Here is a 22254-nt window from a genome sequence, read left to right as displayed (position 1 = left end):
GCTCTGCAACAAGAGAAGCCCCGCTCGCCGCAACAAGAGAAAAGCCCGTGCGCATCAACGAAGACCCAATGCAGCCAAAAATAAATGAATAAATAAATTTATAAAAACAAAAATACACTCAGAAGTAGACGAGTATCACCCAGCTCATCTGTATTCCTACCACTTTCCTGGGAACCTTCCCCGAGATTCCCAACAGACCCAATTATTTTGTAATTAAACCTGGGTATCTGTTTATTAAAAAGTCTACTTTTAAGCTGCCTGAATTCCATTTCCTGTAGCATCAATTAATTCATCCAAACATTTATTAAGCACTTATTATGTTCCAGACATTATAAGCACTGAGGAGGGAGATGTTTAACACTGAGCATCTACTCTTCTGAAAGTCAGAGGCTGCATACACTCTTGGTGGGAATGTAAACTGGTGTAGCCACTATGGAAACCAGTATGGAGATCCCTCAAAAAATTAAGAGCAGTACTACCATAAGATCCAGCTATCCCACTTCTGGGCATTTATCCAAGAATATGAAAACACTAATTTGAAAAGATATACGTACTCTTCTGTTTATTGCAGCATTATTTACACTAGCCAAAATATGGAAACAATCTTAAGTGCCCATCAACAAATGAATAAATCAAAATGTGATACACACACACACACACAAAGGAATACTATTCAGACATAAAAAAGAAAAAAATCTTGCCATTTGTGACAACATGGATAGATCTTGAGAGTATTATGTTTAAGTGAAACAAGTCAGACTGAGAAAGACATATACCCTATGATTTCACTCTTATGTGGGATATAAAAAACAAACAAACAAATGACCAAAATAATTGAGCAAACCAGACTAAACCAAAACAAACACAGATATGAATAGAGCAGTGGTTACCAGAGGGGAAGGGGTAGGGGGGTGGGTGGAGAGAAGGGGATCAACTGTATGGTGACAAATGGAAACTCAATTTTTGCTGGTGAGCACACTGTAGGTATACAGAAATAGAAATATAATGTTGTACACATGCAACAAATATAATGTTACAAACCAATGTTACCACAATAATAATAAAAAAAGTCAGAGGCTGATTTAAGTGAAAAACTTAACTCAAAGGAAAGGGCAAGAGATAGGAAGTGGCATTTGACTTGCATTTTAAAGGATAATTAGGAGAGGCCAGGTATTTATAGGGTGGCAAGAATGGAGGTTTATATAGGCAGAGAAAACATAAGAGCAAAGGGATAAGAAATGAAAATAGTTCAGTCATTGGGCACGCCTGGGAAAATGATGAAGAATGGAGACATACATAGGGCTAAATCATGAAGGGTCTTACATATTTTGCTAAGGAATTTTAAATGTTTTCTACAGGTGATATGTGTGTTAATGAAGGACTTTTATCTGGGAAATGAAAAGACCACTGTGGAAAGAGCATACTGGTATACTTTGGAAGATAAAGGGAAAAAGTAGGATCAAGATCAATAAAGTGGATATTGCAACAGTTTACATAAGAAGCAATGAAGGCTTTTTAAATAAAGGTGATGACAGCGAAGGAAGAAACAGATTTGTAAATTAGGAAGAATGGCAAATATGTAAACCATATATCCTCACATCCTACACCTATGCTGGGACAGTACTGTGTTAGAATTGTGTTTATACCTTCAAAAGTGTGGGAACTGTTATTTTATCTTTTTACCCCTGAAACATAGCACAATGCCTGACTCCCAGTAACTACTCAATAACATTTTTTGAAAGAATAAATAAATGCATGATAGCTAGCTGATTAGCTTCCTTCAAATATAACACAACCAAGAAGGTAGGTAAATCCCTATGATCTCAAAGAGGTAACCAAAGATCTAGCTTTTGCCTGGCTAGTCAAGTATCCTTTCTCTTACTATTATGGACCCCCCTAAAACTGAACATTTGGATAAAAATAAAGTACTACGAGACAAAGGAAGGCTATCAGATACAGAGAGCTATCAGAGAAGACATAGAAAAATGATTACTTCTGTTTGAGAGAAAGAAGCAGAAATAGGAGGGATTTCTGAAGAGATTAACATATGGAAGACAAAGGAAGGATCTAGGCAGATGACAGCATGTGCAGAGGCATGAAAGAGATGACATATTTAGGAAACATTAAGTTCAGTTTCAAAATTCAAATTTCTAGCTGAAAAATTACAACAGAAACACTAAAACAGATATTGTATACAGTTACAAATGTTTATACTGTTGATGACCAAAATTTGATGATATTCATATCCAATAAATTCATTTTCTTAATTTTTAAAATATGCAAACTTATTTTGTTAAAAAATAAAATAAAAACAAATAATGATTTGGCATTCCTGTGAGTCCATTTCATAAATTTATTCAACATTTTTTTTTAATAAAATGATTGACAAACATGACCAATTTAGACTTGGCCTTTGCAATAAATACAACACACAAACATTACACACCCAAAAAAATTTTTTCTAAAAAGAAATGTACTTCTTTTATCAGTATCTAAAAAATACGTAGCAGAACACTGACTATATGAAATTTAACATCCTCACATGTGAAATTCCTTACCTGATAAGCACTTCTATTAGAGACCATGCCCCTTTCATACAAGTTGGACACTGAAACAACTCTAAGTAATATCTTGACATGGCTGGGGACTTCCAAGGAGGGTGAAGGTGAAGAAGAGCTGACAATATATCAAAGTATCGACCAGAAAACGTATCTATGTTATCCTATTATTTAAAAATAAACAAACAAATAAAACACAATAGCTAAAAGTACAGTTTTACCAGCTAATTTAGTTTAAAACTATAATACCCAGACCTAACTTTCTTGGCAAAAATATGTGTTTGGACAAAGGAGAACAGATGGAAGCATGATGTTTAGCTAATTAAATATTGCAACTGAGAGAGAGGCACACTCTAAATATGTACCTACATATTAGATAATCCTAGCTATTGGGACTAATCTATATCAAATGTCCATTTTACTTCTCATGATTATAGTGTGATTAAAAGAGTTCCCAAATGTGACCTGAAATGAACTGAAGAAACTTTACATGTAACATTCTGACTTATCACCAACATTAGTCTGACATAGCTTAAACCTGTTGTTTCTTCAAATTGTCACCTCGATTAAGAATATGACTAGAAATCTACCTTTGAAAAGCTGTTCCTATTGGTTTTCACAATAGGAACAAGGAGTAAGTTCAGTGTCTACATATACTATGAATACAAATCATTATCAATGTACTAAATGAGTAATTTACTAAATGACATTCTAGATCCTTATAATTTGATTTTTACATTAGATACTTTACTGCCACAGAAAAAAGTTCTGAGAAAATATTAAGTTAAAACACTCAGAGTAATACCTAGTATAGAGTTTAAAAACAGAAAAGAAATGGTAATAAATAGGTACTGCATTTATTATTAAAATGAGGAAAAGAAACAATGAAGAGAGAAAATAAACTATAAACTTACAAAAACTGAGAAAGTGTTCATAGTTTAACATTCTTTGAAAGACTATAAAACCCATAAGACTGCTCTTACCTGTAGAATGTTCTCTAGAAGAGCGTGAAGAAGGCAAACAGGGGGGATATAATGTGATTGCAAAGAGGAAAGTTCCTCAATTGCTTCTTTAAAAAACTGTCCTTCTATGAGGCTTTCAATTAAATTTAATACACCTCTGGGAAATTCAGCATTTTTAACCTAAGAAAGGAAAGATTCTATGACTCAAAGAAAAGAAGGGGAAAATTCTGAGATGAAATTTTGAATTAGCAAGGAGACTGAATTTCCTCGTCTGTAAAATGAACAATCCCTGCCCTCACTACTTCACTAGGTTGTTATGTGGTTCCAAAAGAATGATTTGTATGAATGTGTTTTACAACAATAAAATTGCACTGCAAAACATATACATTATTGTTTTATTTATTATTCTCTGTCGCCTTGAATAGTAAGAGGAAACACTACCTCTAAAAGGAAACTTTAAAAGGCATTTGCAAAGTCGGGCTGATAATGAGACTTCAGTTGGAGGTACAACCACACATAGTTTTAATTTAGATGCAAAATTACTTTTTGGTGTTCTTTTAAACTTATAAGCAAACTATGTCTATTAACATATACTACATATATTAAGATGTCATCAAGCAGAATCAATATTTGTAAAAAGTGACAACTGCTACAGTATCATAAAATTACTCTGAAGATGCACATTAATAAAACTCTAAGAGTTCCACAAAATACAGCCCCCTTGGTCAAAATATTTTTAACAATAAAAGTGACTCCTTTGACCTAGTTGAGAATCAAGAATACCCTGAAAGACTCATGGACTAAAACAATCAATTTTAAAGGAATGAATGATATAAAGAAAATAATATACTCATAAATATTACACTGAAAATTTAATCTAGAAGTAGTAATTATGAAACCTATGAAATGTATGAATAGGGATACATAACTCACCTGTGATGAGCACAAGGTAAGTTTTTAATTCTTCTTATCAATTTTTATTACTGTATAGAATTTTTTTTGGAGCTTTGATAGAATACTATTTTTCTTTTTCACTTCTGATTAGAGAAACTACATTTCAAATTTGATAAGAAGCTTTGTCTTGCTGACAACACATACCTTTATATCAAAACAACTAATAATAAAACATAAAGCTTCTTTTTGCCCCCATTAGCACCCTACTCCAAATTGCTTACCTCAACATTGTATACTGGTTGTTTATCTATTCTAATGCAGCTGTATCTTATAGCCTACAAAACAGAAACCATTAATTAAAATTAAAACATTTTTAGGTCAAAAAACACAGTTCAGCTTACAAAGCATAAAACCTTGGCCAAACTTACAAAACAGATTCAGGAAGACATTAATAGATATAATTGATCTGATTCTCATGTTTAACTAGGGACCTCCATCATTTTAGGGTAATGGCACTCTCATGAGTATGAACAGTCTCTACTTTCCCCTTCTAAATTAAAATAATGTAAAAGGTAAAGTCATATTTACTTTGAAGACCTGAAGAGGTCCATTGTCCTTAGTATTTTAATAATTAGAAATATAAATGGAGAGAGCATTTATAAAATGCTCCTATGGACTTTTGTATAAAACTCCATAGGAGAAGAAATGTAGTCATGTTTTGTATATAATCACATGTAAAATCTTCCTCTACTGTAAAATACCTGTAAGTTTGTATTTGTTTAAAAGATTATACTGGAAAAATATTTGCAAACATAAAAAGAGATAATATCCTGATTATATAAAGAGTTCTAGAAGCAGTGGTATAAAACAACCTACTGAAAAAATAGAGAAGAGTACCAACAAGCGGTTGGCAGAGGAAGAAATACACAAATGGCAAGTGAAGGCATAAAATATGCTCAAACTTGCTGCTAACAGAAGAAATACAAATTAAAACAATGATAGAGGCTTGGCTTCCACTTAGGATATAGAAAGCTGAAAAGAGAGGCCTTCCCACATTACGAACAATAAAAATGGAAAATCTATGAAATGATAACTTCACCTGAACCCTTACGACAGCAGAGGTCTCAGTGCAACAAACTAAACAGAGATATGAAGAAAGACAGGAGCCTCCAAGGACATGGGACATGAGCACCGATTTATCTGAGAGAGTTTAGCAGGAAGAGGAGGACTCCACTACAGTGGGCAAGAAGATTTCAGCTTAAATTTTTCACCACTTACTAAAGGCCAAGTGTGGGCCAGCATGAGAAAACGGAACCCCTGGGAATCAACAAAATGCGGGGAGTTTGCACTCAATGGCATGATCTTCTCCACGGACCTCACTGGGTGCTCATGCAAATGAAAAGAGACAGGGTGGGAGACTAAAGAAAGTCTCCCTAGTGGTAGAGGCTGAGACTTGAACAGCGGCTGCTGTGGGAAGGGCAGCAAATGTGGTTACCCTCAGGGCACACATGCAAACCCATAACCTGCTGGATAAGGAAATTGGAAAAAAATCCTTTACCCCCAGAGAGGGGCAGGAAGAGATGGTGATCCCAGATCATCCCCTATTACTTGGGGCAGGGCAAGAACACTGAAAAAGCCCTTCCCCAAAACTCAGGGAGCCTCAAAGCTTTTCTCAGACTGAGGCTGAACGAGGACAACAGAAACGGGGATCCTCCAGCCCTCATTCTCCAATAGCAGGTTAACAGGCAACAAGTTACAGCAGTTTGTAAAACATATAACTTAGCCGTAGTATCACTGAGGTATAAATGGCAGAGAATTCAGCAATTTACTAAATGTCCACATACAATAATTACTATTAACAAAAATTAATGAACTAAGAAAATTATTTTAAGACATATTAAACATAATGACTCATTATTATTATTACTATTATTATACATTGGTTACACTACAGAATGAGAGAAAACTATACAAAATTTTTAGTACGTCAAGTTCTACCTGAGCTCTGTATACGTGTTTCCTTAAGGCATTTTTTATGTCAGCAATATCCACATCTGTCCTGATATCCTTGGTTTTTGATTCTTTGGCATGATCAGCAAAAACAGAATTCTTCATTTCTTTCTGTATACACAAAAAAGTACTTTAGGCTATGTACTAAAGAGTGTCAACACAAGTGCTAAGTATCACAATGGACAACATAACACAAGAACACATTCATGCAGCGTTAACCACAGCAAAGATCCTTACAATTATACTATATAAAGATTACAAAATGAAATTTAAAAAATTAAAAACCAAATGTTTTAATTGCAAAGTTTTACCTGATATTTACATGTGCACTTTCTTAAGTACTTTTTACTTTAACCTGTTCCAAATCTTTCCTGGAACCTCTCTCTCTCTTTCTTGTTTTTTTTTTTTTTTTTTTTTGGTTGCCATGTTCCCACAAAACATGATTATTTATCTTTATCATTCTTCTGAAGATCCTTCTGAATACATATAAACATGCTGTCTATACTGTAAAATAAAGTTATACTCTAGAAAAATTAACTCAAGAAGGATCCTGTTTAAAAGACAAGCTATCTTATTAATAATGGTCTGTACTATACCAGGGAAGAGCAAGATAAAAAACTAAAATTTAGATTATTTAGATTAGAATGTATTAGCCAAACTACATACACATGTATTTTTCATTTTAAGAATTTTAGCCTCTTTTGTCAGAACGTTTCTTTTCTTTTTTGTTTTAGTCAGGCAAAATAAAATATATCTGAATATCCTGATTAACTCAAATTCTTTCTGTACACATGTAAAAATATTTTCATTGTGAACCAAAGCTAATTATAACATTAATTATGAATATTACACCAGATCAAATCAAGAAGATTCTTTTCATAAGATGTACAGGTTATATTTAACACAGCAAGCAATCACAAAAATCAGATTATATGTGTAGGTGATATTAGGGAAGAGCCAAAAGAAATTAAAACTGTTTTTTGTTTTTTTTCAGCTTAGCTTACAAAGTTTTACCTGATCTCTATAAACGTGCTTTCTTAAGGTACTTTTGTCATATTCATTGTCCTTCCTGGAATCTCTTTCTTTCTCTTTTTTGCGTTTTTTCCTCAAAGTATAATTCCTTTGAATATCTTCATCCTCTTTCTTAATTTCCTTCTAAACATGTTTAGACCACAATTAAACAAATCTAAACATGAATAATATATATTACAAAATCCACATAAATTCAAGATGAGTCTGACTTATAACACATTAAAAAAAAGTTATATTCAATATGAAATCTCATTCACTGTTGGAGTGGGTATACATTAGTAAAATATTTTGGAAAACAGTTGTTCATTATCTAGTAGACTTGAACATGCACGGTCCTTATAACCCAGAATTCTCTTAGGGATATATCTTAAGCTAGAGGAACTCTTGAACATGTGCACCAAAAGTAATGTAAGAAAAGGTTCATACTATTCATGGCAGAAATGCTCACAGTTACAAAAACCAATCAATCCATCAAAAACAAACCAATAAAAAGAAACCAAAATATTTATCAATAGTAAAATGGATAAAAGGTATAACTGTGAAACAATGAAACATATACACCCACAAAAAAGTAAGTCACAGAAGATTATAAATACCACAAACTAGAAAAGTTCATTAACAGGCAAAACTAAACAATGTATTGGTAGGGATACATATGTAGGTGGTAAAACTATAATGAAAAACAAGAAAATATTAAAACAAATTCCAAAACAGAGGTTACCTATCATGGGTAAGAGGAAGAAAAAGGGATGCAGTTTGGAAATGACACAGCAGAATCTTAAAAAGCTGGGAATGCTCTATTTCTTAACCTAGCTGGTAGGTACATAGCACTCATTTTCGTACTCTTTCAAAAATTATACACAAATGCTTTATAAACACATATAATGTATACATAATTCAGAAGAAACAACTTCATAACTGGCATTATTAGAAAAGAGTGTAAAATATAAATAAATTACTTTTAATTTGGAAGTTCTTACCTGATTTCCATATGTATGCCTTCCTAAGGCATTTCTCATTTTAACAAATTTCAAATCTTTACTAGAATCTCTGCATTTTTCTTTTCTGTGATGTTCAGTTAAAATAGAACGAACATTAACATCTTCATCATGATTTTTCACTTCTTTCTGCATGTTTATAAAAATACTTTAGTTAGACTATAGATTAGCCATAGCCTCAACACAACCAATACAAGCCACAACAAAAAAAACTCAGGAACGTAGGCTTTATGAAACATACACCTGAGATTAAATATAATAAAGAGCATTATGAATTATATTACATTTTAGTTATACTAAGATAAAAGAGAAAAATAAAGATTTTTAGTTCTTAAAGTTTATACTGTGTTTACAAACACATTTAATTTAGGTATTTTGTTAACTTACTCTTTCTTGGAATCTCTGCCTTTTAAAAAATTTGTCATATGATTAGTCAAAAGAGATTTGGTTATCTTCATTATTTTCTTTTATTTTTCCAAATGTTTGTGAAAATAATTTAGGCTCTACATCAAATAGAGTCTTGTCATTAGGCATATCAAATGAAACATCTCAGAAAATCTTTGTATAGGAAATAGGTATAATAACATTAAAACGGATAAGAAGTATTGCAAACCATATTGTTTATTCTTTACACTAAGAAATTTATTTAAAAAAATAGAAATTGTGACCTGAATTTGATATACATTCTCCTGAGTTCTAAAAGGAACTCAAGATGTTTACAGATGTATTCTTTTTACTTTTTTTTAAATTTAGATATAGTTGATGTACCATATTATATAAGTTACAGGTATACAATGTAGTGATTCACAATTTTTAAAGGTTATACTCAACTTATAGTTATTATAAAATACTGGCTATATTTCTTGTGTTGTACAACATATCCTTGTAGCTTATTTATTTTATGCCTAATAGTTTATACCTCTTAGTCCCCTACCCCTATATTGCCCCCTCCCAGCTATTCCCTCTCCCCACTGGTAACCACTAGTTTGTTCTCCATATCTGTGAGTCCATTTTAATTTTGTAATATTCAGTGGTTTTATTTTTTAGATTCCACATATAAATTATATCATACAGTATTTGTCTTTCTCTGCTTGACTTATTCCACTTAGTATAATACCTCCAAGTCCATGCATGTTGTTGCAAATGGCAAAATTTCATTTTTTATGGCTGAGTAGTATTCCACTATATCTATATGTCTATACAGATATACAGATCTCCCATCTTCTTTATCCATTCATTTGTCGATGGACACTTAGGTTGCTTCCATATCATGGCAATTGTAAATAATGCTGCTATAAACACTGGTATGCTTGGATATTTTGAAACTAGTATTTTCCTTTTTTTCTGATATGTACCCAGGAATGAAATTGCTAGGTCATATGGTAGTTCTACTTTTAGTTTTTTTTTTTTTTTTTTTGAAACTGCCATACTATTTTCCACAGTGGGTGCACCAATTTATATTCTCATCAACAGTGTACGAGGGTTCCGTTTTCTCTACATCCTCACCAATATTTGTTATTTGTGGTTTTTTCCATGATAGCCATTCTGACAGATGTGAAGTGATATCTCATTGTGGATTTAATTTGCATTTCTCTGATGATTAACGATGTTGAGCATCTTTTCATACACCTGCTGGCCATCTGTATGCCTTCTTTAGAAAAATGTCTTTTCAGGTCCTCTGCCCATTTTTTAATTGGGTTGTTTTTTTGGTGTTGAGATGTATGACCTGTTTATTTATTTTGGCTATTAACCCCTTATTGGTCATATCATTAGCAAATATATTCTCTCATTCAGTAGGCTGTCTTTTCATTTTGTCGATGGTTTACTTTGTTTTGTGAAAGCTTTTAAGTCTAATCAGGTATCATTTATTTATTTTTGCTTTTATTTCCTGGGCTTTAGGATACAGATTCAAAAAAAATACTGTGACAATTTATGTCAAAGAGTGTTATGCCTATATTCTCTTCTGGGAGTTTTATGGTTTTAGGGCTTACATTTAAGTCTTTTATATATTTTGAGTTTATTTTTGGACATAATGTGAGGAAATGTTTTAATCTTATTGTTTTATATTTAACTGTCCAGTCTTTCCAGCATCACTTGTTGAAGAGACTGTCTTTTCACCATTCCATATTCTTGCCTCCTTTGTTGTAGATTCATTGAGCATAACTGTGTGGACTTACTTCTGGGCTCTCTACTCTGTTCCAATGATCTATGTGTCTGTTTTTGTGCCAGTACCATACTGTTTTGATTACTGTAGCTTTGTAGTATAGTCAGATGTAGGATCGTCCAAAGTCAGGGAGCATGATTCCTTTGGCTCTGTTCTTCTTTCTCAAGAGTGTTTTGGCTATCAGGCTCTTTTGTGTTTCCATTCAAATTTCAAAATTATTTGTTCTACTTCTGTGAAAAATGCCCTTGGTATTTTGATAGGGATGGCACTGAATCTGTAGATTGCCTTGGTTAGTATGGTCATTTTTAACAATACTAATTCTTCCAATCCATGAACATGGGATATCTTCCCATTTGTTTGTGTTGGCTTCAATTTCTTTCATCAGTGTCTTACAGTTTTCTGAGCATTGGTTTTTTACCTCCTTAGGTAGGTTTACTCCCAGGTATTTTCTTCTTTTTGATGCAATGGTAAATGGGATTGTTTCCTTAATTTCTCTTTCTGATAGTTTGTTAGTGCATAGACATGCAGATTTCTGTATATTAATTTTGTACTCTGCAACTTTACAGAATTCATTACTGAGCTCTAGCAGTTTGCTGATGACATCTTTAGGATATTCTATGTCCTAAATAGTATAGTATAGTATCATGTCATCTGCAAACAGTGAGAATTTTACATCTTCCTTTTCAATTTGGATTCCTTTTATTTCTTCTTCTCTGATTGCCATGGTTAGGACTTCCAATACTGTGTTAAATAAAAGTAGTGAGGGTAGGCATCCTTGTTTTGTTCCTGATCTTAGAGGAAATGCTTTCAGCTTTTTCCCATTGAATATGATGTTAGCTGTGGGTTGGTCATATGTGGCCTTTATTATGTTGAGGTATGTTCCCTCTATGCCCACTTTCTACAGAGTTTTTAACATAAATGGATGTTGAAGCTTTTTCTGTACCTATCGAGATGATCATATGCTTTTTATTCTTCAATTTGTTAATGTGTTGTATCACACTGATTGATTCCTGGTATTGAAAAATCCTTGCAACTCTGGGATAAATCCCACTTGATCATGGCACATGATCCTTTTAATGTACTGTTGGATTCAGTTTGTTAATATTTTATTGAGGATTTTTACATCTATGTTCATTAGTGATATTGGCCTGTAATTTTCTTTTTTTGTGATACCATTGTCTGGTTTTGGTAACGGGGTGATGCTGGTCTCACAGAATGAGTTTGGAAGCATTCCTTCCTCAGCAATTCTCTGGAGTATTTTGAGAAGGATAAGTGTTAACTCTTCTCTAAATGTTTGGTAGCATTCACCTGTGAAGCTATCTGGCCCTGGACTTTTGTTTGTTGGGAGATTTTTAATTACTGACTCAGTTTCATTACTGGTAATTGGTCTGTTCACATTTTCTATTTCTTCCTGGCTCAGTCTTGGTAGATTGTACATTTCTAGGTATTTGTCCATTTCTTCTGGGTTGTCCATTTTATTGCATTTGGCTGTTCGTAGTAGTCTCTTATGATCTTCTGTATTTCTGTGGTGTCAGTTGTCTTTTTCATTTCCAATTTTATTGATTTGGGCCCTCTTTTTTTCTTGATGAGTCCAGCTAAAGGTTTATCAATTTTGTTTATCTTTTCAAAGAAGTAGCTTTTAGTTTCATTGAGCTTTTCTACTGTTTTTTAAGTTTGTATTTCATTTATTTCTGCTCTGATCTTCATGATTTCATTCCTTCTACTAACTTTGGGTTTGTTTGTTCTTCTTTTTCTAGTTCCTTTAGGTGTAAGGTCAGGTTTTTTATTTGAGATTTTTCTTGTGTCCTGAGGTAAGCTTGTATTGCTATAAACTTCCCTCTTAGAATGTATTTTGCTGCCTTCTACTGATTTTAGATCACCATGCTTTTGTTTCCATCTGTCTCCAGGTATTTTTTCGATTTCCTCTTTGCTTTCTTCAGTGAGTCACTGATTGTTTAGTAGCATTTTTTAGCATCCACGTGTTTGTGCTTTTTGAATTTTATTCTTGTAGTTGATTTCTAGTCTCATAGCATTGTGGTTGGAAAAGTTGCCAGATAAGATTTCAATTTTCTTAAATTTACTGACGTTTGTTTTGTGGCCTAGCCTGGAGGATGTTTAATGTGCACTTGAAAAGAATGTGTATTCTGCCGCCTTTTGACAAAATGCTCTATATACACATATCTACTAAGTCCATTTGGTTTAATGTGTTATTTAAAGCTAGTGTTTCCATATTGATTTTCTGTCTGGATGATCTTTCCGTTGATGTAGGTGGGGTGTTAAAGTCCCCTACTATTATTGTATTGATATTACTGTCAAGTTCTCCCTTTTGTTTGTTAATATTTGCTTTATGTATTTAGGTGGTCCTATGTTTCTCCCTTTTGTTTGTTAATATTTGCTTTATGTATTTAGGTGGTCCTATGTTGGGTGCATATACATTTACAATTGTTATATCTTCTTCTTGGATTGATCCCTTGATCATTATATAATGTCCTCCTTTATCTCACAACAATCTTTTGTTTTTTTTTTAAATTCTTGGTTTTTTTGGCACGTACTTTAAATTTATTTATTTATTTATTTTTGGGTGTGTTGGGTCTTCGTTTCTGTGCGAGGGCTTTCTCTAGTTGCGGCAAGCGGGGTCCACTCTTCATCGCGGTGCGCGGGCCTCTCACTGTCGCGGCCTCTTGTTGCGGAGCACAGGCTCCAGATGCGCAGGCTCAGTAGTTGTGGCTCATGGGCCCATCTGCTCTGCGGCATGTGGGATCGTCCCAGACCAGGGCTTGAACCTGTGTCCCCTGCATTGGCAGGCAGATTCTCAACCACTGCGCCATCAGGGAAGCCCAACAATCTTTAAAGTCTATTTTGTGTGATATAACTGTTGCTACGCTGGCTTTCTTTTGATTTCAATTTGCATGGAATATCTTTTTCCATCCCCTCACTTTGTCTGTGTATGTCATTAAACTGAAGTGAGTCTCTTTTTGGCAGCATATATATGGGTTTTGTTTTTGTATGCATTCAGTTACTCTTGTCTTTTGATTGAAGCATTTTATACACAACCTCTTGAGTTCTAAAACTCAAGATGTTTACAGATGTATTTTAATAATTTCCTTATCTTTCATAAAATCTCCATTTTTTTTCATGTTAAATAAAACTAAATTTATTTAATAACTCCATTATTTTACATCCTTTCTATATGTAAAAAATGTTATACTGTGGCTTATAATGCATATTTCAACAGACATATGAACTCAAAAGCCTCTTATTAAGATCATGTACATGTAGTTAATCATAGAAAATCATCTAAGTCACATAAATATCAACTGTATTTTGAAAAAACTAGAGAAAATCGCAAAAATATTTTAATCTCTTGGAAAGTTTTATTTACACTCTCCATATATGATTTTGTAAGGTACTGCTCAGTCGAAGAAGTTCCAAATTGTTCCTAGAATTCTCTTTGTAAAATTTGACAGATGCAGTAAAAACAAATTTTAATTTCTTTCTAATCACATTTAAAAATATTTTAGTTTAGACTAAGTAATAATAATTAGTAGGCTAATGATTTGGTAAACCAATTAGAGTCTCTTTTATAAAAACAGTATGAAACTGAACATAACTGAACATCAGGTCTTCTAGGGTAGAACTAATAATGTCTTTTTTGGTTGCTCCTACTAACTGAAAAATTTTAGTTGAGAGCCACATATATGCTTTCTTAACGTACTTTTCAGTGCTCTAAGTTCAGAGTCCTTCAGTTTTTTTGTTTTCCATATTTAATCAAACTGGAATTCACTTGTGCCATTTAAAAAAACTTGATCTATATGCAGTAAAATACTTGAATTTAGACCATGAATATGAATACATATATTGATGAATCCTTTGTAAGACACACGTTACATTCAACATACCGAGTTGTTTTAAGTAATTACCATGTGTTGAGAACACACTATGTATTAGGAACTGTGAATCTCCATATGCACATATATATTATTTCAATAAGAGCCTCAAAATAGAGACATGGACAATATCCCAATATGTTCAAATTATAGACTGTAAATCAGAGCTGAGTTCAAATACCAGCTCTGTGATTACAAAATCATTGTTATTTCCACCAAATAATGCTTTTCACAAACTTTGTAAGAAAAATCAGAAATGTAAGATTTTTTTAGAGTATAAAGGGTTACCTGGGTTCTGCACATCATCTCTTTTAAGGCACCTTTCATTTCAAGAAATCCCATATCTTTCCTGAAATCTTTGTTTTTTTCTTGATTGCTATGGTTATTCCAAACAGAACTGGTTTGGGAATCTTCATCATTCTGAATTTCTTTCTGTATGTATGTAAAAATGGTTTAGGCAATCAATTAAGTATGATTTCAACATTATGTACTCTTTATGGTATCCAACTTTATAATTGCAAAATACTTTGGTAGTCAAACAAGTAGGTACAAGAATGCACTCTTCTAAATCAAAGGTTATTAAACACTAGTAAGTTCCCTGAAGGGAAAAAAATCATTACAACAAAGGTCCCAAATAAAAAAAAAATAATAATGTATCTCAAGAAAAGCTAATGCTCTGTTGGTCTAGTAACAAGCAACCCTTTTTATGAATAATCATGAACAAAACTATTTCATCTAGTCCCTTACCAAGTTAAAGTTACAATCTACTTCAACATTTTCTGATTATAGATGATTTCTCAGATTATTTTTCAGGTTTTTACTAGTAAGACTTCTTATTTGCACATCTATCATACAGAGAAGAAAATAGGCTAATAGTTGAATTCACAGCTCTTATTTTACTTGAACATTAGTAAGCAATTATCTTCACCTAACTCTATCTCAAACACATTTATTTCTCTTGCTAAAGAATGCAAACTGAATTTTTAACTACCTACCAATAATAATTTAAAATATAGTTGCATATGTACTTATACATAAAATTCTTGAAGTTTAGTAAGATAAAGAATTGAGAGTAAAGATGAATTCAAGTACTTGTTGTGCAAGAGTATTCAGAGATTCACCATCTTTACACAAAGAGACTGGAGAATCATTGTCCTCCTAGGGAACAATCATGATATAGCTGAAATGTGGTTAAGGCCTATGGTGTGATCTTTGGTTCCCTTTCACTTGTACTGGGGTTCCTATATGGATGTGAGGGCCCTTTAGCAGCCTGCAATCTTGCAACCAGACAACAATCCCTGAGAGTAGCTGATTAAATTTCTTCAGTTACTCAGAAAAGTGAAATTGAAAACCATGATAAATGAAGACTTTTCTTCTGTCTTATTCCTGGAATCAAAGAAAGTATTACTCTGAATGTACAATTTCCATTAAGGACAACTTTAATGGGGATAAACTGAGTTTCTGGCTTCAAATTTCACATGGTTGACAAAGAGGATAAATCCTCAGGCTTAGATCATCAAGAAATCTCTAAAATACAGGATGAATTAATCCCATATAGTTTCCAGAATACATACGCAAAAGAACATACCATTAACATTAGCAACTAGGGAAGAACACACTGTTTTCTAATTCTGAGTATTAAGATGCTATATACTGATCTGTGAATTAGAATGTATGATTCAAGTACCCTATTTAAGTTAAATAATTAAAAATCACAACGTGATAAACCATAACATTTGGAAAATTTTTAAAAATAATCTATTTTCTATAGCACTACACAAATGATCAACATATAATTGTCTCCAAGCCACACTCTCTCCAACCAGCTACTCTTATGAAAGATATGGGCATTATTTATCTGTAAATATTCATTACTTAGTCCTTATTTTATAAAATTTTAGTGCCAACAATACACTAGGCATTGTGTTAGTTGTTTGTCTCCTATATGATCTAGGAAAAGAGCGCCATGTCTAATCTCCCTCATATAGTATAATGCTATGTTACAAACAGATGACCAAAAGCCTACTAATTCAGTAAATTATTCTATTACCTAAGATAGGGCAGCACAGTGTGGAAATGATAGTTGCCCTGGCTTCTGATTCACATATTTGACTTTGTTTTCTGTCTTAAAATAGGTATGGAAAGGTATGCTTTGGTCTCAGGCCTTATTCCTTGATTCAGCCATGGCATTTGCCACACAACTTGAATGAATTCACAAGACTGGATGGAGAGCCAGAGAGGTCAAGTAATTAGAACAAGCATCTTTTGAGTACTCTACATGGTTCTTTTTTTGGGGGGGGCCGCATTGCGTGGCTTGTGGGATCTTAGTTCCCCAACCAGGGATCAAACCCAGGCCCCCTGCAGTGGAAGCGCCAAGTCCTAACCATTGGACCACTAGGGAATTCCCAGAGTGTTCTACATGGTTCTTAACTAGACTGACTACTAGCATATGGTAATCTCTACAGCATTAAGTATTTTTAACTACCCAGAAAGAGACCTTCTTATTGTCAAGGAAACCTAATAATACTCAAAATGAGAAAAGTAAAGGGAGACTCGAGGAGAGCAGCCTTAAAATTTTTTGAGTGCTTGGTCTTAAATTTTTGGTCTGACATACGATAGTTGTGAGATCATGGGAAAATTATTAAATTTGATTATACATCATTCCACTAACTGTAAAATGAGGCCATAGTGCATACCACACAGGAACGTAAGGTTTAAAATAAGATTAAGTGTGTAAAGTGCTTAGCATAGTGCCTGACGCACAGTAATCACTCAATAAATAATGGCTTAGAGTAACAGTTGTATAACAACCAAAGTAAGGTAAGTATTACCTTCTACATGCAAAGGAAGAAATTCGGTCACAGAATAAATGACTTCCTTATGGTTAAAGAAGTAATAAGTTACAAATCTAGGTCAACAATTAGTTGATCTGGAACAAAAAGTGTATGTTTTTTCAATTACTACTATATTTCCATAAGACTTTTCTGTGGATCATTTTATTTCTTGGACAGATAATCAAAAGAAGTTTTGAGTATTCCTAAGTATTCTCTCATTTTTGTGACATCTTCCTTGGGCCAAACAATTTAGATACATTAGTCACTTGCTCTTCTGTATTTCTATACCTTGCACATGATTTTACCAATGCACAATACACACTAAACTGTAATTACCAGTTTCCACATTCTGTTTTCGCCACATTTTGTTTTTGAAGTCTGGCAGGTGGTCTTATTCATTTTCTATAGTGCATAGCATAATGCCTTGTACAGCAAAAGTCTTCAGCAAGTATCTATAAACCTGGACTAAATAATTCCTGATTCTGTTACTAAGTGGCTTTCCAAAAAGTTAAGTAGGTTAAACACAACTATTTTTTAAACAATTGCTCAATTGTTACTTTTGACTCAGTCATTTTATATGGCAACTCTTTTTAGAGGACACTTCAGAATCCATCTAATGAGGAATGTATTATAATCTATGCCAAAGAGGTAGAAGAAAAGCAAGACATCAAAATGAAGTTAACTATCTTATCCTCAGAAGGGATCACAAAATGCCTCCCTTATTTAGAATGAATGGTTATGAACTAACTCTTAGCTGTCTAATCTAGAGCTTATAAAACAATGTATTCTAAAAACAAATATAAGTTAGAGATTGTCTATTATTTTTGCTTGATATACTAATGCCCTCTAGTACTTCAGCAGCTGAATCTGATTGTGTCAGATTACTGTAAAATACGATTATGGAGAAAGCATAATACATATTACATTTTGTTCATTTCTTTCCATAGAGAAAGGGAAATTCAGATACTTTTTCTAATTTAGTTAAGAATGGTTTTCAGGGACTTCCCTGGTGGCGCAGTGGTTAGGAATCTGCCTGCCAATGCAGGGGACACAGGTTTGAGCCCTGGTCCGGGAAGATCCCACATGCCGCGGAGCAACTAAGTCCGTGTGCCACAACTACTGAGCCTGCGCTCTAGAGTCCGCACGCCACAACTACTGAAGCCCGCGCGCCTAGAGCCCGTGCTCCGCAGCAAGAGAAGCCACCGCAATGAAAAGCCTGCACACCACAACAAAGAGTAGCCCCCGCTCGCCGCAACTAGAGAAAGCCCGTGCGCAGCAACGAAGACCCAATGCAGCCAAAAATAAATTAAAAAAAAAAAAAAAAAAGAATGGTTTTCATTCTTTTGAGAGTTAATACTACCTTTAAACTGTTCAGTTAGGTAGATCGGATAGGATGCTTTAGGCTGCAAGTAATAGAAAACCAATTCAAACTAACATAAACAACATGGAAATTGTTACCTCACAGAATGGCAATATGGTCCATTGCTAAGTCAGGTTTCAGGGTTGATTAATCCAGCAACTCAAGTATCTCTACAAGAGTCTACATTCTGTCACTACACTTTGCTGTCTACAAGATTGGTTTCAACCTAAGGCTACTTCTCCTCATGGTCAAAGAATGGCTGCCAGTAGTAATTAAGGTTTCGTTTCATTTTTCCATGTTTACATCTAGCAGATGCCAGGCTGCCAGAGGCTCTTTTCATAATGAGAAAGAAACTTCCCAGAAGCTCTTACATACCTCTCTTCATGTCCCATGAATCAGAACTGGTTGACATGCCCATTCCTAGACCAATCACTGTCAAGGACAATGAGATTATCCATAGTCCAAGCAGATCCATCCTCTGAACTAAGGTCAAATTTCCAATCCACACTGCCACTACTCAGTAGGGAAAGGTAATTATAGAATGATATATTACATCTACTCTTGGAATACTCAAGGGTTGTTCATAATTTCTCTACTAATATAACAAATATAAAATGAGAACTACTCGTGTGCTAGGCTTTATGCAAGATGATTCAGATATAACTATGGAAAAGATAGACATCATCCTTGATGACACAGTGCTTTTGGTTTAGGTGGGGAAAAAGACATTAACCAAGTAATCAGCCAATTAATTAATTACAATTGTGATGAGTACTATAAAGCAAAATAGTGATATCAGAACACATTAGAGGTGAACCTAACTATTTTAATAAGGGGCCAGGGAGGCTTCCTTGAAGAGGCAGCATTATACCTGCAAACTGAATAAGCAGGAAGTAGGCAGGCATAGGGAGTGAGAGAATAGCAGAAAGGACCTTTTTAGGAAGAGAAAACAGCTTTTCAGAAGACACTGAGGTAGGAAGTAGCCTAGCCTGTTTAAGAAACTGGGAGAAGGCAGTTGTGTTATAGTATAGTGAGCATAGGAAAAAGTAGAGCAGGCTATAGTTGCAAAGGTAGGAGTGACAGGAACCCCATGCTAACTTAAAGCTGTATTAGAGGTTTACAACTTCATCCTAAGGGCAATGGGAAGCCATTGGACAGTTTTAAGTAGGAGAGAGACAGCATCAGAACTATTTTAGAAAGAGCATTTTAGATGTTACTTCTGGATGAAGCTGAATGGACTAGAGAAAGAAAAGTAAGTTACTAGGAAATTAGCAAAAGTAAAGAAGTAGAACAATAGAGAGAATAATAAGGAGTTGCTTCCAGCAGCACAGGGCAAAGAGGATGAACTCAATATGATGTTAATACAGAAGGGAAGCAGTTTATTCAAGAAGTATTTGAAATAAAATCAATAGGATTTGGTAATTGACCAGATGTGGGGAATAAGGAAAGGAAGGTTTCAAGGGTGATTCCCAGATTTCTAACATAAATTATTAGACAAAAGGTTGTATAGTATCTATCGAGATGGGAAACACTGAAGAAGGAGCTAAGGTTTCCTAGAAGACCAAGGTTCAGTTTTTAGACACACTGCAGGTTCTCTTCCACCTTGAGTGACCCTTCCTAAAAATTCTTCTTTGCTTACTTTTAGAGCAATTCTTCTAGGGTTATTTCCATTCAAACTACTTAAGGAGTGGTATGTGCACCAAGTGAGATGTAGATGGAGGAAGAGGACAGGAAAATATTTCTAAATTCTTAGAAACAGCTCCCTCTTTTCCAATAGGAAAATAACCGAAGAATTCTCATATGATACCTATAGCCCACTGCTGTTTTATTTATACTCTGGTTTAAAATGCTTAAAATTATTTTGTAATAAACATCACCAAAGCACTGAAAACAAAAGTAGAGACTCAAAATAAGACAAATTTTAAATTTAATAAGCAAGTTCTTTTCAAATATTTAAATAATTGAGAGCAACTGTCTTAAAAATGTCATTTTAATTCTAATCGCATTTTCAAAACTCAGAACATAATTTGATTTTTATATTTCACTGTATCAATATTTTATAAAATAAACATTTAAAAATGTTTACTGGGGCTTCCCTGGTGGCGCAGTGGTTGAGAATCTGCCTGCCAATGCCGGGGACACGGGTTGAGCCCTGGTCTGCGAGGATCCCACATGCCGCAGAGCAACTAGGCCCGTGAGCCACAATTACTGAGCCTCTGCGGCTGGAGCCTGTGCTCCGCAACAAGAGAGGCTGCGATAATGAGAGGCCCGCGCACCGCGATGAAGAGTGGCCCCCACTTGCCACAACTGGAGAAAGCCCTCGCACAGAAACGAAGACCCAACACAGCCATAAATAAATAAATAAATAAATAAATAAAATTAAAAAAAAAAAACCTTCAATGGAATCCTAAAAAAAAAAAAAATGTTTACTAATTTTTTGTTTGTTTTTTACTTACCTCTAAAAGAAAATCTCCTAGATACTGAATTGGATAAAATGGAGCCTTAAAGTTATCTTTTTCTTGTTCAGCCTTGATTCTCGCATTACTGGCAATCACATGAGTTATTTCACTTGGCGAATTTTTTGGTAAAAAAACATTTGCTTTTCCAGCCTCCAAAACTCTAAATGAAAATGTAAACAGTATAGAAAAGTATATTAAAAAGAAAGTATGTTTAGTCAAATTATCTAAATCAATTACTTCCTAGGAGTAGGAGCAGAACTTTCTGAAAGGAATTAATTCCTTTGGTCTATTTGAGTGCCACGGAGAATAACTACTGCAATGATTTCCTAAACTTTAAGTTGTTCAGAACAGATGTGTTTAAGAAATCATGCTATTCCCTCTACTTATCCATTTCTTGATATGGGAAAAGTTTTTAAGAATCAAGAATACTAAGTTTACAAGGGGGGAAAGCAACGGGGAGTGGGGGTGGTGGTGTAATAAAAAAAAAAATAGAATACTAAGTTTATTTCCTAAGGAAAAGTCACCTCAATAAGCCAAAAAAAACAATGCAAGAATTCTAAGAAAGTATTTACCTCAGAAGACAACATACCTCCAAGGAAATCATTCTGGACCACAAAAAAATAGAACTAAAGTTGCCAAACTTCTTCTAAAAAATTAGCTTTTGAAAAAGTTTAACTTTGATTTACATTAAGAAATACATTTTACATTTAGGCTCAGAAGACACACAGACACAGACACACAGGCACACACACACCCAAAAGTTTCATGAAAATTCATTACTGCTTAGGATTTAGAAAGCCACGAGAGAACACTACTACAACCTGACAATAAGAAAAAAGCCAAATAATCCACAAAATCATAACTTTTCATGAACCCATCAGAGAACTGAGATAATAAGCCAACCAAGAAATTGAATTTCCAAAAGAGTGATAAGCACCTTTGTGAAGAGATTGGATACCCAAACTATTTCACTCTTGCCAGAGCATCGGAGAGAAGTAGCCACCATAAATGCAGGCAAGAATCAGGTAAAATCTTAATAAATTTAAAGGCCAAGTGTAGGCAGCATGACAGTTTAGAATAATTGAGAGTCCCTGAC

At 34.0% G+C, this 22254-nt stretch overlaps 1 protein-coding gene across 1 annotated transcript in view; it reads right to left on the bottom strand.

Moving 5' to 3' along the window:
* SLF1 (SMC5-SMC6 complex localization factor 1) overlaps positions 1 to 22254 on the bottom strand; it is a 60017-nt gene that overhangs the window by 23249 nt on the left and 14514 nt on the right. The window contains exons 5-12 of the mRNA XM_061187998.1: positions 21156 to 21318; positions 14794 to 14937; positions 8437 to 8583; positions 7439 to 7579; positions 6413 to 6535; positions 4696 to 4749; positions 3542 to 3700; positions 2559 to 2722 (exon numbers count right to left, since the gene is read on the bottom strand). Of these exons, the coding sequence (XP_061043981.1) occupies positions 2559 to 2722; positions 3542 to 3700; positions 4696 to 4749; positions 6413 to 6535; positions 7439 to 7579; positions 8437 to 8583; positions 14794 to 14937; positions 21156 to 21318 (1095 nt within the window). The remainder of the gene's footprint in view (positions 1 to 2558; positions 2723 to 3541; positions 3701 to 4695; positions 4750 to 6412; positions 6536 to 7438; positions 7580 to 8436; positions 8584 to 14793; positions 14938 to 21155; positions 21319 to 22254) is intronic.

Source organism: Eubalaena glacialis, chromosome 4 (assembly GCF_028564815.1).
Source record: "Eubalaena glacialis isolate mEubGla1 chromosome 4, mEubGla1.1.hap2.+ XY, whole genome shotgun sequence".
Lineage (NCBI taxonomy): Eukaryota > Metazoa > Chordata > Mammalia > Artiodactyla > Balaenidae > Eubalaena > Eubalaena glacialis.
This window is presented reverse-complemented; position numbering and strand designations above follow the sequence as displayed.